Source organism: Topomyia yanbarensis, chromosome 2, assembly GCF_030247195.1.
Source record: "Topomyia yanbarensis strain Yona2022 chromosome 2, ASM3024719v1, whole genome shotgun sequence".
NCBI lineage: Eukaryota > Metazoa > Arthropoda > Insecta > Diptera > Culicidae > Topomyia > Topomyia yanbarensis.
Genome location: NC_080671.1, coordinates 437,828,406 through 437,841,447, shown reverse-complemented (window position 1 = coordinate 437,841,447; position 13,042 = coordinate 437,828,406). Strand labels below are relative to the sequence as shown.

The following is a 13,042-nucleotide window of genomic DNA, read 5'->3' as shown; positions in this document are numbered from 1 at the left end:
AGTTACCTGGTATGTGTCTGAATAGACATAGGTTTTTTCGCACTTTCTAACTGATTCTGAATGCAATCGCCTTCAATGCAAAATCTTTACTGACTGGAACTGGACTGGAAGCTTTTGAAACAGTCAACTTCGCACTCCAGCAAATCTACACACGTCAGACGCAAATTGTTGACTACGCCATTCATTTCTACTGTATGGGTGGGTACGTAGATACGGTACTCCTTCGTAAGGATTTTCTTTCCAGCAATGCCATTGACTTGCTTTCTACATAATCTGTTTTTCCTGAAAATGTAACACAGGATGTGGAAAAAATGCTTCTTGTTTTCGATTTTCGTACCGTTTCCCTTCCCTCCTTAAGCATGAAAAGTAATATTTCTCCGTTTCCTACCTCCCCCCTCCCAATCAATGACGTATTTGTGAAAAACTGGGTCATAAGTGTTGTTTTCTGAAATGAACTATCAAGCAAGAGGAATGAGTTTGCAACATTACTATTTTGACCTTGATCTACAAATCATATTAGTGCGTTGCTGTTTTGTGCTCAAACAAATTATGGATCTCAATAAAACGTAAAACTTCGTAGCGAACACGCTTCAAGGATCACCACCATCTGCTAACAATCCATAATGCAAAACACTTTCTGCCATGTCTCAAATTACCACTTTTAACCTCAATCCAGCTAAAAACGAAGCGTAGCATCAAAGACGACTTTTCAAGAATACTGACAACTCTGTTGAACATCTAGAGACAGTAAAAACAACACCTCTACCGGTTAAACATAGTACTAAGTACCCAAACGCGTATATGAGTATCAAGTAGTACACGTTGAGATATATGGCACTTCTACATATAGCTTCTCATCCTAACGAATGTTGTAACCAATGTCGCCAAACAGTTGTATAAAGAATAAGAGTTGCCAGTCTTCGTGACATATTGTCTTTGGATGCCTTGCATCGAAACACCACGCGTCATCATTTTTTTTTTTGTTTCACATGAGAGGGATAAAGAAACCTTGAAACTTTCCAACAATAATCTGATCATAATTCAACCCACGAAACGGTTCGCATTCCTCGTGCACGAAATGTTTGTCTTACATCATGGGAAAATTAAGCCAATGTCACTCGTAAAACGCTACCCGGCTAACAACGACGCCGCCGACTCACGTCACGGTCGCTATAATTGGTTACCCTTTTAAAGTGACAGACCGGGAGTTTTCTCTATCGTATTTCACTCGCTCCACATTTCCAACGTAGGTATAGGAATCAGCTGTTTTGCACGACACGACGATGTTTGTTATATTATTTTTTGTGCAGTTCAAGATGATTCATATCCAACGAAATACTAAACAAGTCTCGAGTTGTATTATGTTCTGGTCCATGCGTTTGGGAGATTTAGCTAGCTATGGGAGATGATTCACGGTGTGCCAAATGAGTGAAAGTGTTTGTGTTTTTTTGTGTCATTCGTTGGTAGCGGTTACCTATACAGTGACTGTGTGCTGTCGCACATTAGTAGGCCGAGCGGAAATCGACAGCAAAACAAACTTTCCCGAAACGGCAAAAAAGTGGCGATCCGGTTACTGTGTTTTATCAAATATTGGTCTAATGAACGCGGCTATTGTCGGGTTTTCGTTTGAAATATTGAATTTCAATTTTTGCAAAACTGCGCATTTTGTGTTAGATATATGCCAGAAGCGACCGACCTAATATCTCCGGTATCATGCTAAGAACAAAATCACGTCTAGTCGGTGTGTCTAATTGGCAGCTCGAAGTAGAATGCACAATCATCACTTATAATCGTTCCGTACAAAGTACACTGCACAAACCATTGCAATGAAATTCACGCGAAAAACGTGACTGAATTCGATTCTACCGATTGGATTTCAACGCTTGTTTGTGATTCTTATCTAATGAAAAAGACATATTGTTGCAGTTCGTCACCGTGGGCTTCGAGCCACCCCCCGGCCGGAATAAGTAAGCAAACAAACAAATAAAATCAAAGCCTACCTTGTAAATGGTCCGGGCCCCTCGCTGACCGCCTTCAGCGACATTCGCAGCTGCCGGTGGAATGATCCGATAATGGACTCCCGGCGGCGCCCGCTAGCACCGTCCACCGGTTGCGTCACAATCTCCTTGCCCGTGTCCGGGTCAATGGTTACAATGACATCCCGTGCGACGTCATCCGCCTTGACGATCACCGGACTCGGGGTGTTCTGGTCCGCTAACAGCTTGGTCCAGGCCATGTCACCACCGTCACCAGCACCACCACGCTGGCCATCGTTTCGATTTTCTTCAAACAGTTTTGTCATTGTGTATATTTACAAATTCTCTCTCAGAGCACTTCTGCTTCCATGCAGTGGGGTGGCTGCAAAGGGAAAGAAAGTAAGACAAGTTTTAGGTTTGATTCTTCTTCTCGACTCAGTTTTTAACCTATTGTGCTTGGTTAGCAAGACTTGAAACCTAAAGTTGATTCAGCTTCCCGATTACGAAACAATTACGGTTCTTCGCTGTCCTATTTAAACAACGTACCAAACAAATAATTTAGTTGTCAATAACCGATTCAAAGATGGCTGTTTCGCCTATCAAATATAAACAACTTGATGACACGCGCTAACAAAATAAAAGTAAAATCACATTTGCATTCATTTACCACTGTTAGTAGGCCATGAGATTGATAACTGTTACCCACAGTAATGGTAGCGTCAACGTGTTTTGCCCTTCAAACACGCGTAACTAAACAATTAGAGCATTGCACCCACTAGCAATCAAGTCACGTAAATAATTGCTTCTGCATCCGCCCGAGTGCAGGTTCCAACAAATGCAAAATTCATTCACTTCCCTGACATTGCTGCCGTTTCGGTTACACCGTCACATCTGTCATAAACCGCCATTGTCGATTTGTTTCGCTGAGGCAACTGATAGCTACCACCATTAGCATTAGCGAGGCAATCATCATCTCCTAATACCGCACAGGTCATTTATTTATACTGCCCGTTGAAGTCTCTAATTGACGTTTAGACGCGTGACGAACGCGTCGAAGGGCAGCCATCGGCTAAACCGACCGATATGACCATAAATTAACGACGCCGAAGCATCGCGAATTGTCAACCAGACGCCCGACGCGGTCATGCTGAACGTGACACCTGTACTATTGCCATATACCACGCCTGCTAGACCAGAACTGATAGACGCAATTACATCAGGCAGCAAAAATTACCGAGGAAATTTAAAATATGAGCAACCGGAACGAACTCGCCACCTTGACCCGCGTGTCTAAGAATTACTTTGTTTGGGCTACAAAACAGTAGTCGTTTACATTTTTTTATGTCGCCGATAATTGAAACACATGTCCAATTCCAAAAACTGACTGGCTGCCAGCAATCGAATTGTAGCCGAAATATGCTGTGATTGGTTTGTAGACGAGGCGTTTATTTAAATTTAATTTGTTTACTTTACCGGCTCCTTCTTTTCGCTACATTTTATTATACCGAGTATTCTACAATGGCGTTTGAAAAATATGTGTTTGATGAATTAATCAAATTACTAACTCAGCAAAAAGTCGTTAATGTAAACAATCCCGCCGTACCCAGCAGTTTTCGAATGACCTACCTTTCAGATGTAATCTCAACATTCAAGAGCCCCTAGTCGAAATCAAAGCAATCTGATCTGTACCACTTGTGACAGTTTCATCGATCATCATCACATGACAACGCATCGCACCTTTCCATCGATGCCACTCATTCCGGTTAGAGTAAAACAACAGCCACACAGAAAAAAATGGACTAGCATTTGAAAGAATCAAAATTCACCACCGCAGATGATTAACACCTCGCAAAGCTGTCACATTTGCCTGCATCAACGGCGTTACCAGCGACCTAGTGTGTAGGAAAATAATGATGCGCTGGCATCGTCGCATCATAAATCTTCTGCCAATAATTGAATCGTAACTGTCAACAAACGCCATCGCTGTTGTAAAGCAAGTGTTTTCTCTCAGACCCTTACCTCTCATCAATCAATCATAATCATAACCTTTCCATAATAACACAATCTTTTCTTCGATAATCAAACGTTCGTGTGTATGTGGTTGTGTAAGGGGCTAAAAGGTGTCCATTTTTCTATAATCATCACAAAGATATATAATTACATCGCATATTAATACGAGTCTTTCTCATTTTGCTATCGATCGCAGCTCATAAACTGAACGAGGGCAGCAACAATAATAATAGAAAATTGCCATCAACGGAACAATGCAAATTCTTCGCTGCTGACAACGTCGCGGCGACGTGCTCAGTACTACTCTACCGCGCGGGCAGCTTAGGGCAGCTTAGCAAATTTCCTGCCCAGAAGAATCAAGTTGTTACGAGAGTATGAACCCGCTTGCGGTGGGGTAATCGAGAATGCAACTTTCAACCACGGCGCGCCCGCAACCGGATCATAATTATTGTCGTGATTGATAAGTCGACAACCGGTTCGATGAGTGTTGATCTCGGTAAGAGAGTCTTGTTTTCGTTGCCCGGCAACGGATCGGAAACTGTTATAAAGATGAAAAATTATTACTTTCAATTAGAACAATCGTAAACACCCGACAATATTTGAATGCCCTTTTGGATTTAATCCTTCTACCAGACGGATACGCCTTCGCTATCATTTATTTACCCTTCAACTGGTACCGACATTGTTTTGTTTACATCAACAAATTACAATATTTACAGTTCCGCTTAAGTCTTGAGTGAAATCACGCCTTTCTCTTACTCGGTGAATGCAAAACTGTATTGTCATGGAGATTTATTTGGAACACTATAAGTCAGTGTTGCCACGTTTGTATCTGTACCGGTAGTTTAAATAAATCTATTTTGCATCAATTTTTAAAAATATTTACATTCATTGTTGCTTTTGTTTATTCAAAATCTGGCAACTAAATTATTTGACTATTTGCCTTGCAAAACTGTTCTATATTCCAAACATATTCCCTGATCCTAGTGACGGAATTACTATAGGAAGAAGTTCCTCTAAGCAACAGTTTTCGGGGCTACAGAATTTTTTGTATAAGCATTAACAACAAAATTAGTAAAATGAAAACAGTTACCCTATACTATTCCATCAGTCATGACGCTGACTCATAGCACTCCTTACGCTCAGACCACGCAGTGCACGTAACAGCATCAGATAACTTCGTGTGATGTCTGTAAAGGAACAAGCCATTATGAGAAGCTCTGCATTACATGTTCTAAAGGGTGACCCGATCAAAATTTGGTCGCCATAAAATTGGCGCATGGCGATTAAATCACCATGTGCAAAAACTTTAACAGGACGCTGGTACCGGATGAATTGATTTTAGTCCCGGAAATCTAGATATCCAGAGGTGTGTTTCAGTCTAGTCTGGAACATTATGGGCGGGTCACATCATCAACTAGTCCCATAACGATGAGATGCAATCTTCTGAAGCATTTCCAATAATTGCAACATCCATAGTGTTACGATTTCATTACAATTCACAAATAATATACCAGAATATGCGGTAATTTGGCCGAAAACCATTTGGCCGAATGCTGTTTAACCGAACGCTATTCGGCCAACTGCCACTTGCCCGAAAGAGGCGATTGCTGTTTGGCCGTCTGTTACTTGACCGAATGCCGTTTTTCCGAATGCCGTTTGACGGAATGCCGTTCAGCCGAATGTCGTTTAGCCGAATACCGTTTAGCCGAAAGCCGTTTGGCCGAATGCCGTTTAGCCGAATACCGTTTAGCCGAAGGCCGTTCACACGAATGCCGTTCAGCCGAATGCCGTTTAGCAGAATGCCGTTTAGCCGAATGCCGTTTACCCGAAGGCCGTTTAGCCGAATGCCGTTCAGCCGAATGCCGTTCAGCCGAATGCCGTTTAGCAGAATGCCGTTAAGCCGAGTGCCGTTTAACCGAATGCAGTTTGGCCGAATGCCGTTTGGCCGAATGCCGTTCAGCCGAATTCCGTTCAGCCGAATGCCGTTTGACCGAATGTCGTTTAGCCGAATGGCGTTCAGCCGAATGCCGTTCACTGGAAAGCAGATATAGTTTGATCGGAAGAAAGTTTTTAAAATGTTTTTTGGTTGCCTTCTCAGCTTCCGTGCGCGTGGGTCCAAGATGCATACTAAAGAGCCTCTTTATTTCTACTCTTTGTGGTGTGCAGCCATACAGTAGAATACACATATGGGAGCAACACATATCGGAGTGAAGAGGTTTATTGTGAAAGAAGAGAGCGGTGGTTCGCATGAAAAGTGCAAAGAGCGTTTTTAATTCTTCGCTTTATTTGCTCTTAGGTGCATTACATTCCTGGCCGAACGCCGTTCAGCCGAATGCCGTTTAGCCTAATGCCGTTTAGCCTAATGCCGTTTAGCCTAATGCCGTTTAGCCTAATGCCGTTTAGCCTAATGCCGTTTAGCCTAATGCCGTTTAGCCTAATGCCGTTTAGCCTAATGCCGTTTAGCCTAATGCCGTTTAGCCTAATGCCGTTTAGCCTAATGCCGTTTAACCTAAACCCGTTTAGCCTAATGCCGTTTAGCCTAATGCCGTTTAGCCGAATGCCGTTTAGCCTAATGCCGTTTAGCCTAATGCCGTTCAGCCGAATGCCGTTCAGCAGAATTCCGTTCAGCCGAATGCCGTTTAGCCGAATGCCGTTTCGCCGAATGCCGTTTAGCCAAATGCCGTTTAGCCGAATGCCGTTCAACCCAATGCCGTTCCACCAAAATACCGTTTAGCCGAATGCCGTTCAGCCGAATGCCATTCAGCCGAATGCCGTTCAGCCGAATGCCGTTCAGTTGAATGCCGTTTAACCAAATACCGTTTAGCTGAATGTCGTTTAGCCGAAGGTCGTTTAGCCAAATGCCGTTCAGCCGAATGCAGGCTTGTTATTTGCTCACACAATGTGCCACAAAGAGCGAAATACACCGATTAAAAATAGAGCAGCACAAAAACACAAAGAGAAACTTGAAAACGAAAAAGAGAAAGATCTGTGCACCAAGAGCTGCACAATTTCGTTCAAAGAGTCACCTTGAAGAGCCACTTTTTGTGCCTCCCCTCACTGCAAAGCAGGTAGGAAGGCGAATCAAATTACAATTCAGATAAAGTTTGATCGGAAGAACGTTTTTAAAATGTTTTTTGGTTGCCTTCTCTGCTCCCGTGCGCGTGGGACCAAGATGCACACTAAAGAGCCTCTTTATTTCTACTCTTTGTGGTGTCCTGCCAAAGAGTAGAATACACATTTGGGAGCTACACATATCGGAGTGAAAGGTTTATTGTGAAAGAGAAGAGCGGTGGTTCGCATGAAAAGTGCAAAGAGCGTTTTTTATTCTTCTCTTTATTTGCTCTGAGGTGCATTGCATTCCTGGCCGAATGCCGTTCAGGCGAATGCCGTTCAGCCGAATGCCTTTCAGCCGAATGCCGTTTAGCCGAATGCCGTTCAGCCGAATGCCGTTTAGTGGAATGCCGTTTAGCCGAATGCCGTTTAGCCGAAGGCCGTTTAGCTGAAGGCCGTTTAACCGAATTCCGTTTAGCCGAAGGCCGTTTTGCCGAATGCCGTTTAGCCTAATGCCGTTTAGTCGAATGCCGTTCAGCCGAATGCCGTTCAGCCGAATGCCGTTCAGCCGAATGCCGTTCAGCCGAATGCCGTTCAGCCGAATGCCGTTCAGCAGAATGCCGTTCAGCAGAATGCCGTTCAGCAGAATGCCGTTCAGCAGAATGCCGTTCAGCAGAATGCCGTTCAGCCGAATGCCGTTTAGCCGAAGGCCGTTTAGCCGAATGCCGACTTGGTACCTAACCTCGATTCGGATAGGACACGTAGCGATCTGATCTGAGTTTGTGATCAGCGTTGTTTGATTAGAGGTACCAAGCAAAAAGGAATATTAGTCGTCGTATGGATTCTCACAACACGAACTGTTGGGAATACATGGGAAAAGTTTCTTCAAATAATGGATTGCAATTTTTCTTATTTCGAAATGATTCCAAGTTAGTGAGCGGTGCAAATCTATGTACCTTGATTTCAGCATTATCTATGTACACGGGAATCTTGACTCCGACGTCGTTGAATTCGATGATGTGTTACATGAAATTCAATGACGCTTCCAGCCTCGGTTAAACTTCTGTGAACGTTGGCAGTACCACATTACGCCCACGATGTAGCCACTGCGGTTGAGGATTATCGCCGTTATTACCATTAAGAACTGTTCCACCAAGCGTACATTTGGTCTAATACGAATTTATTTAAAGCCAAACGCAATGTAGAGGCACGTTTCACTTCTGTGGTATTTTAATTTTACTGCTCAGCCGGAGGAACGATACAGTACTGTTTGTGCAGTGGATAAGCAACAAAGCAGTAGAAAATTATTTCTTGATTTTTTTTTCTTCTGCTTTGTGCGAGATTAGAAGGTAAGTAGTAGTTAAGTAATTCATGTAATAATCTTATTTTTTCTAGACTACTAATAAAATCGTGTATTTCATCAATCAAAACAATGTTAATTTAGAAATGCGGATTATTTTCCATTTCCTGTAAAAATTTAATTGTTATTGACTAGCCAAAATGGCGTCTAAGCAAGAGGAACCACACATTTAAATTTTGCTGGCAATTCGCCAAATTCCGAAGAGCCACACACCGAGTAAGCAAAATCACAAAAATGACAAAATCATCTACCACCAACGCAATAAAGGTATTCTGAAAACGTTTCTTAACAACCTGAAAGTCTGGAAGAGGGGTGAAACGATTGACAGAAAGCGCGGAATAGAAAAAACTAGATTGCGGCTTCAAGCGTCCTAGATGTCGTAAACAAGCTAGGAGTGTCGTCTACAACCACGCATCGAGCTAATAACGAGACTTATAGGAAGGTCATGATTTAAAAACGCTACAAAAATATGGCCAAAATGCGATCGTGCTACTAGAGATACAAGTTTTGCACAGCCTCCTTGGTCACTTTCCTCGCTGCAGAACAGCAGTTTTCCTTGAACACCATCTCACTGACAACTATCTTTCGCTCTGGCATATTGGTAGGGTACATGTCCTTGAACACCACCTGGACGTTGTTCGCGGCATACCACTCCATGGCCTTTTTCCGTAAAATGGTGAGATGCCAAATCCGGCCGAAACAGAACGAAACAATTGTATTGCTTGAGGAAACACAGCAAACGTTTTTCCAGACACCCCTGCACATAATTTTCCAGGTTGATGGTCTCGGTTGTGATATAAATGTCGCTCATCAAACCACCGCAGGAGCAAATAGCTTGCTACACGAGATATTTCTTTACGAACTTCGACAGCCTGATGTGTTAGAAAAATTCTGTCCCCTTCGCTCCCTCAGTCGACATAGAATATTCCTGTTCAGAAAGCTATTGAACCCGGCCTTGACGTAGGTTTCGTCATACAGTACCACACAATCGAACTTCGTCAGCATCCTCGTGTACAGCTTCCGCAATCGTTCTCTGGTCGATTTGACATGATTTGGAGTCACCACTTTCTTGCAAGTCCAGCCAGTGGTTTTATAGCTCGATGGACAGTTACAGATGACACTCCCAGGTTGCTTGTAACATCTCGAATACAAACCACTTTCGAACGAATCTCGCATTTGTCATAAACAAGAATAAGGATGATTGAAATGAATGGAAAATGATTGAGCAGCTCGGTTGTTTGAATGAATGATGCAGCGAACAACTGCGAATTGAGCATAGTAGGGCATGATTTGAGATTTGTTCCATTTTCAAGTTCAAACAAACCAACTGAAAATTAGCAGCTCTGACTCCAACCATCAAATTCAGACTAGGGCTCTTCGATGTAAGAGTCGGTTGAGAGAACCTACAGTGTAAAAATCAGTAAAGAGATATCCGGTGTCGGTTGAGTCGTATTTTGGCCGATTTCTAATGTTACCTTATACTGTTTAGAAATTATTTGTTTTATCCGATTTGTATGATGAAGATTCATTCTTACCGACATTTTCGGTGGAACAATTTTCAAACGATTCTTTACTTCAGTCCGTTTTTTACGCTGGAAGTTCATAGCCAACTTCTATATTCTACATGAAATAAACAGGTTTTCGATACATTGTCTTACATTCTAACTTTTAATTTATTCTGAGCATATGGGAACACTGTCATAGTTTGTAAACATTGTGGTATCCTTGACAACGAATATGATAGCAGTTCTTCCGCCTGTTTGTGTTTATATTAATGAAGTGACGCTTCCAGAACGCTATGTAAATACTGTTGAAAATCCATTGAATTATATTTATTACTAGTAAAGAAACGCAAATGTTGAACAACCCCTAAATTACATCACCGCTGCCAATCGATAAAACCAGAATCCGGAACCGTTGCCTCAGAACGACCGGTTTACCATCGTCTGCAGATGATGGAGAACTGAGAACGTTGAACTTGTCCCGTGAATGGAATCGAGCTGAATTTTAATTAGACCACATCACATCCCCCAGCGGATTTGCAGCCAGAGGCGAATTCGACCGATTCACCACTCGCTACTGTGGTGACCCGCAACTATGCTAAATATTGCTAACGAAAGCGAAAACAGTAGGCGCGTGCACCTGCACAACATCGATGCACTGCGGCATCTGGGGCACGCAGAGAAAAAAAATCGGTTAAAATGAACGTATTTCAGGTTGGTTTCTAGTCTGATTTTTGTGTCGACTTCATTTTGTGGTAGTTTCGTATTAGTTTTGATTTTATTTTATTATTGTACTTTTTTTAATATCAATTTCGTTACATGGCAATTTGATTTTAATTTGCACATTTCGTTTTGCATTCGTTTTATTCTAGTTTTCATCTTACTCATTTTATTCCGATGCAGATTCATTTCTGTTTATTGTTGGCCTAACTGTTTTTTCCTAATCCACACGCAAACTTCAATCTCCATTGAAGCCGTCTATAGGATCCTCCCCCTTAACTCAATGACATTTGAATGTGTGGAGTTTAGGTGAATAATGAAGAATTATGGGTGCTATAGTGAAAATTCGATGATATTTATGATACTATGAATTCTGGAGAAAAAAATTGCGATTCATTTTGTTTAACACATATTTATGTCGTATTGTGATGCTCAGAACGTTCGGACGAGTTCCCAGTGAGGTTTCATATACAAGTGTGAAACAATAGAGACGCTGAAGTGCTTTTGCGTCGTCAAAGTTTTTGGCACATTCTTTGTACGAATGAAACAAACATGCATGTATCATTTTGCTACTTAAGGTTCTACGCACCTTCTTTGAGCGTGCGAAATAAAGACACTTTTGTGATAACTGCTAAGTAAATCGGTAACTGTTTTGATGCTCCAACGCCGACGAGTTGAACGATAAAAATACACCCAGCAGCATATCAAACGTAGATAAGTGCCATTTCTACTTTACCATCCTCTGGTTTATCTATCATTTAATTTCCATAATTCCGGCCTCCCTATTCGGAATGTTTTCGTTTCTACTTTGTTCCGGGTTCTATGCCCGTGCATAAATGGGTTCTGTTGAAAAAACACCCATCTGATGGCGCAATAGGTGTCGAACAAGAATAATCATCAAAGATTCCGATTCCCCGTTTGAAAACTTACCCATTGAACTCAGTCAATTCGTTCGTGATCTTTTGTCAGCTCAGAGATAAAGCTCGAAGACTTTCTTCTTGTACTTTCGAAGGAGCGAAATTTTAAAAGACCGCCCAGTTAAGCTCAGGGTAGTGGTTTCCAATGGAAAGCACACAAATGGCATTGCTGGAGACAAGATCCTTACGAAGGAGTGCCGTGTCTATGTACCCATCCACAATGTTTAGATCAATGGTGTAGTCATCGATGCAAGTATAACATGCGTGTAACAGGGAGTTGCTTGTTTCAAATACCCACCAGCTCCATTTAGTAAAGTTTTTGGATTGCCTGCGATCTGCGATTGCCTTCAGTATCAGTCACAAAGAACGGGATAAAATCCTATGTCTATAATATCTCGTACCGGGTGATTTTCGCCGGATCTGCTTTGTCTAGCAAAGTTGTTATTGCGCAAATCACGAAACGCACAAACAACGCGAAAAGAATCTTAAAGGACACTGTAAGCACTCTTTTGCAGAAATTCTAAAAAGAGCTACTTCACTGACTTTAATGAATTCTTATGCTCTCTTGGCACAGAGCCAGGAAGAATGTGACTAACAATCTCTAAGAAGAGATATCTTTACTGTGTCTAGAAGCTATAGGAAGAGGAAGAATATTTATTCATCTGAGATTCCCTGTAAAGGCCAACAGGTTTCCCGTAAGAAGCCACCAAGTATAACAGATCGAGGAAGTACAAAACCATTGCAAATGGCGCCGGTCTTAGCAACTTGAGATCAAACAAGGCCGTCGATACCAAAAAACCCCAAGTGTCTCAACAATTAGGATCTCAACCTAGTGCTAAACTTAGGCAGGCTACTGTGTCAGGCGGATCATTTAATACTCTCTTGTTTTTCACGTCCAGGTCAACATCGTTGAAGCTATCTTGGTGCCCACTATCAGATGTTCTTTCCCGCTTCTTGCACTGAAGATAGACCAGTGTAAACCCATCGTCATTGTTATTATCTTTCTTGCTGAAGTCGTTTACAATTGATTCTGGGATGTTGGATGCTTCTTTTGTCATTATGGTCTGAACAGCTGCTACAAATTTGACCACAGTTTGTGGTTCAGGTTTTGGTATTGAAAACTCTGTTTTGGATTGGTTTGCCGTAGATGATCAGGCAATCGGTTGAGATGCATTCTTCCCCGTGTCTTCCGCGCAAGGTTGTCCATGATGTGCTGTCGGATTACAGTACTTGCACGTAGGAGTTTGTCCCTAATGGGTGCATAGCATAGATTGTTTAATTGTAGTTCCGTTAGTTTTGAGTTTTATAGTCAAGTAGGAGGGAACAGGTCTTTCGACCCACATCCTAGCCACAAGAACTCCGTTAGGCATACTCCGGGAAGAAATTTCTTAAAATATCACGTGTAACAAATTATACTTCTCCCTATTGCTATTAGCTCAGGAGGAGTACGCGGTGATAGGTCATGTAGCTTTACCTCTATAGCGTCATTTTCTATATTCATAA

At 42.1% G+C, this 13,042-nt stretch overlaps 1 protein-coding gene across 3 annotated transcripts in view; it reads right to left on the bottom strand.

Annotated features, from left to right (window-relative positions):
* LOC131685570 (G protein-activated inward rectifier potassium channel 3-like) overlaps positions 1-13,042 on the bottom strand; it is a 432,523-nt gene that overhangs the window by 371,390 nt on the left and 48,091 nt on the right. For all 3 annotated transcript variants that reach the window (XM_058969389.1, XM_058969391.1, XM_058969392.1), the window contains exon 2: positions 2,001-2,358. In XM_058969389.1, the coding sequence (XP_058825372.1) occupies positions 2,001-2,302 (302 nt within the window). In that variant the 5' untranslated portion in view covers positions 2,303-2,358. The remainder of the gene's footprint in view (positions 1-2,000; positions 2,359-13,042) is intronic.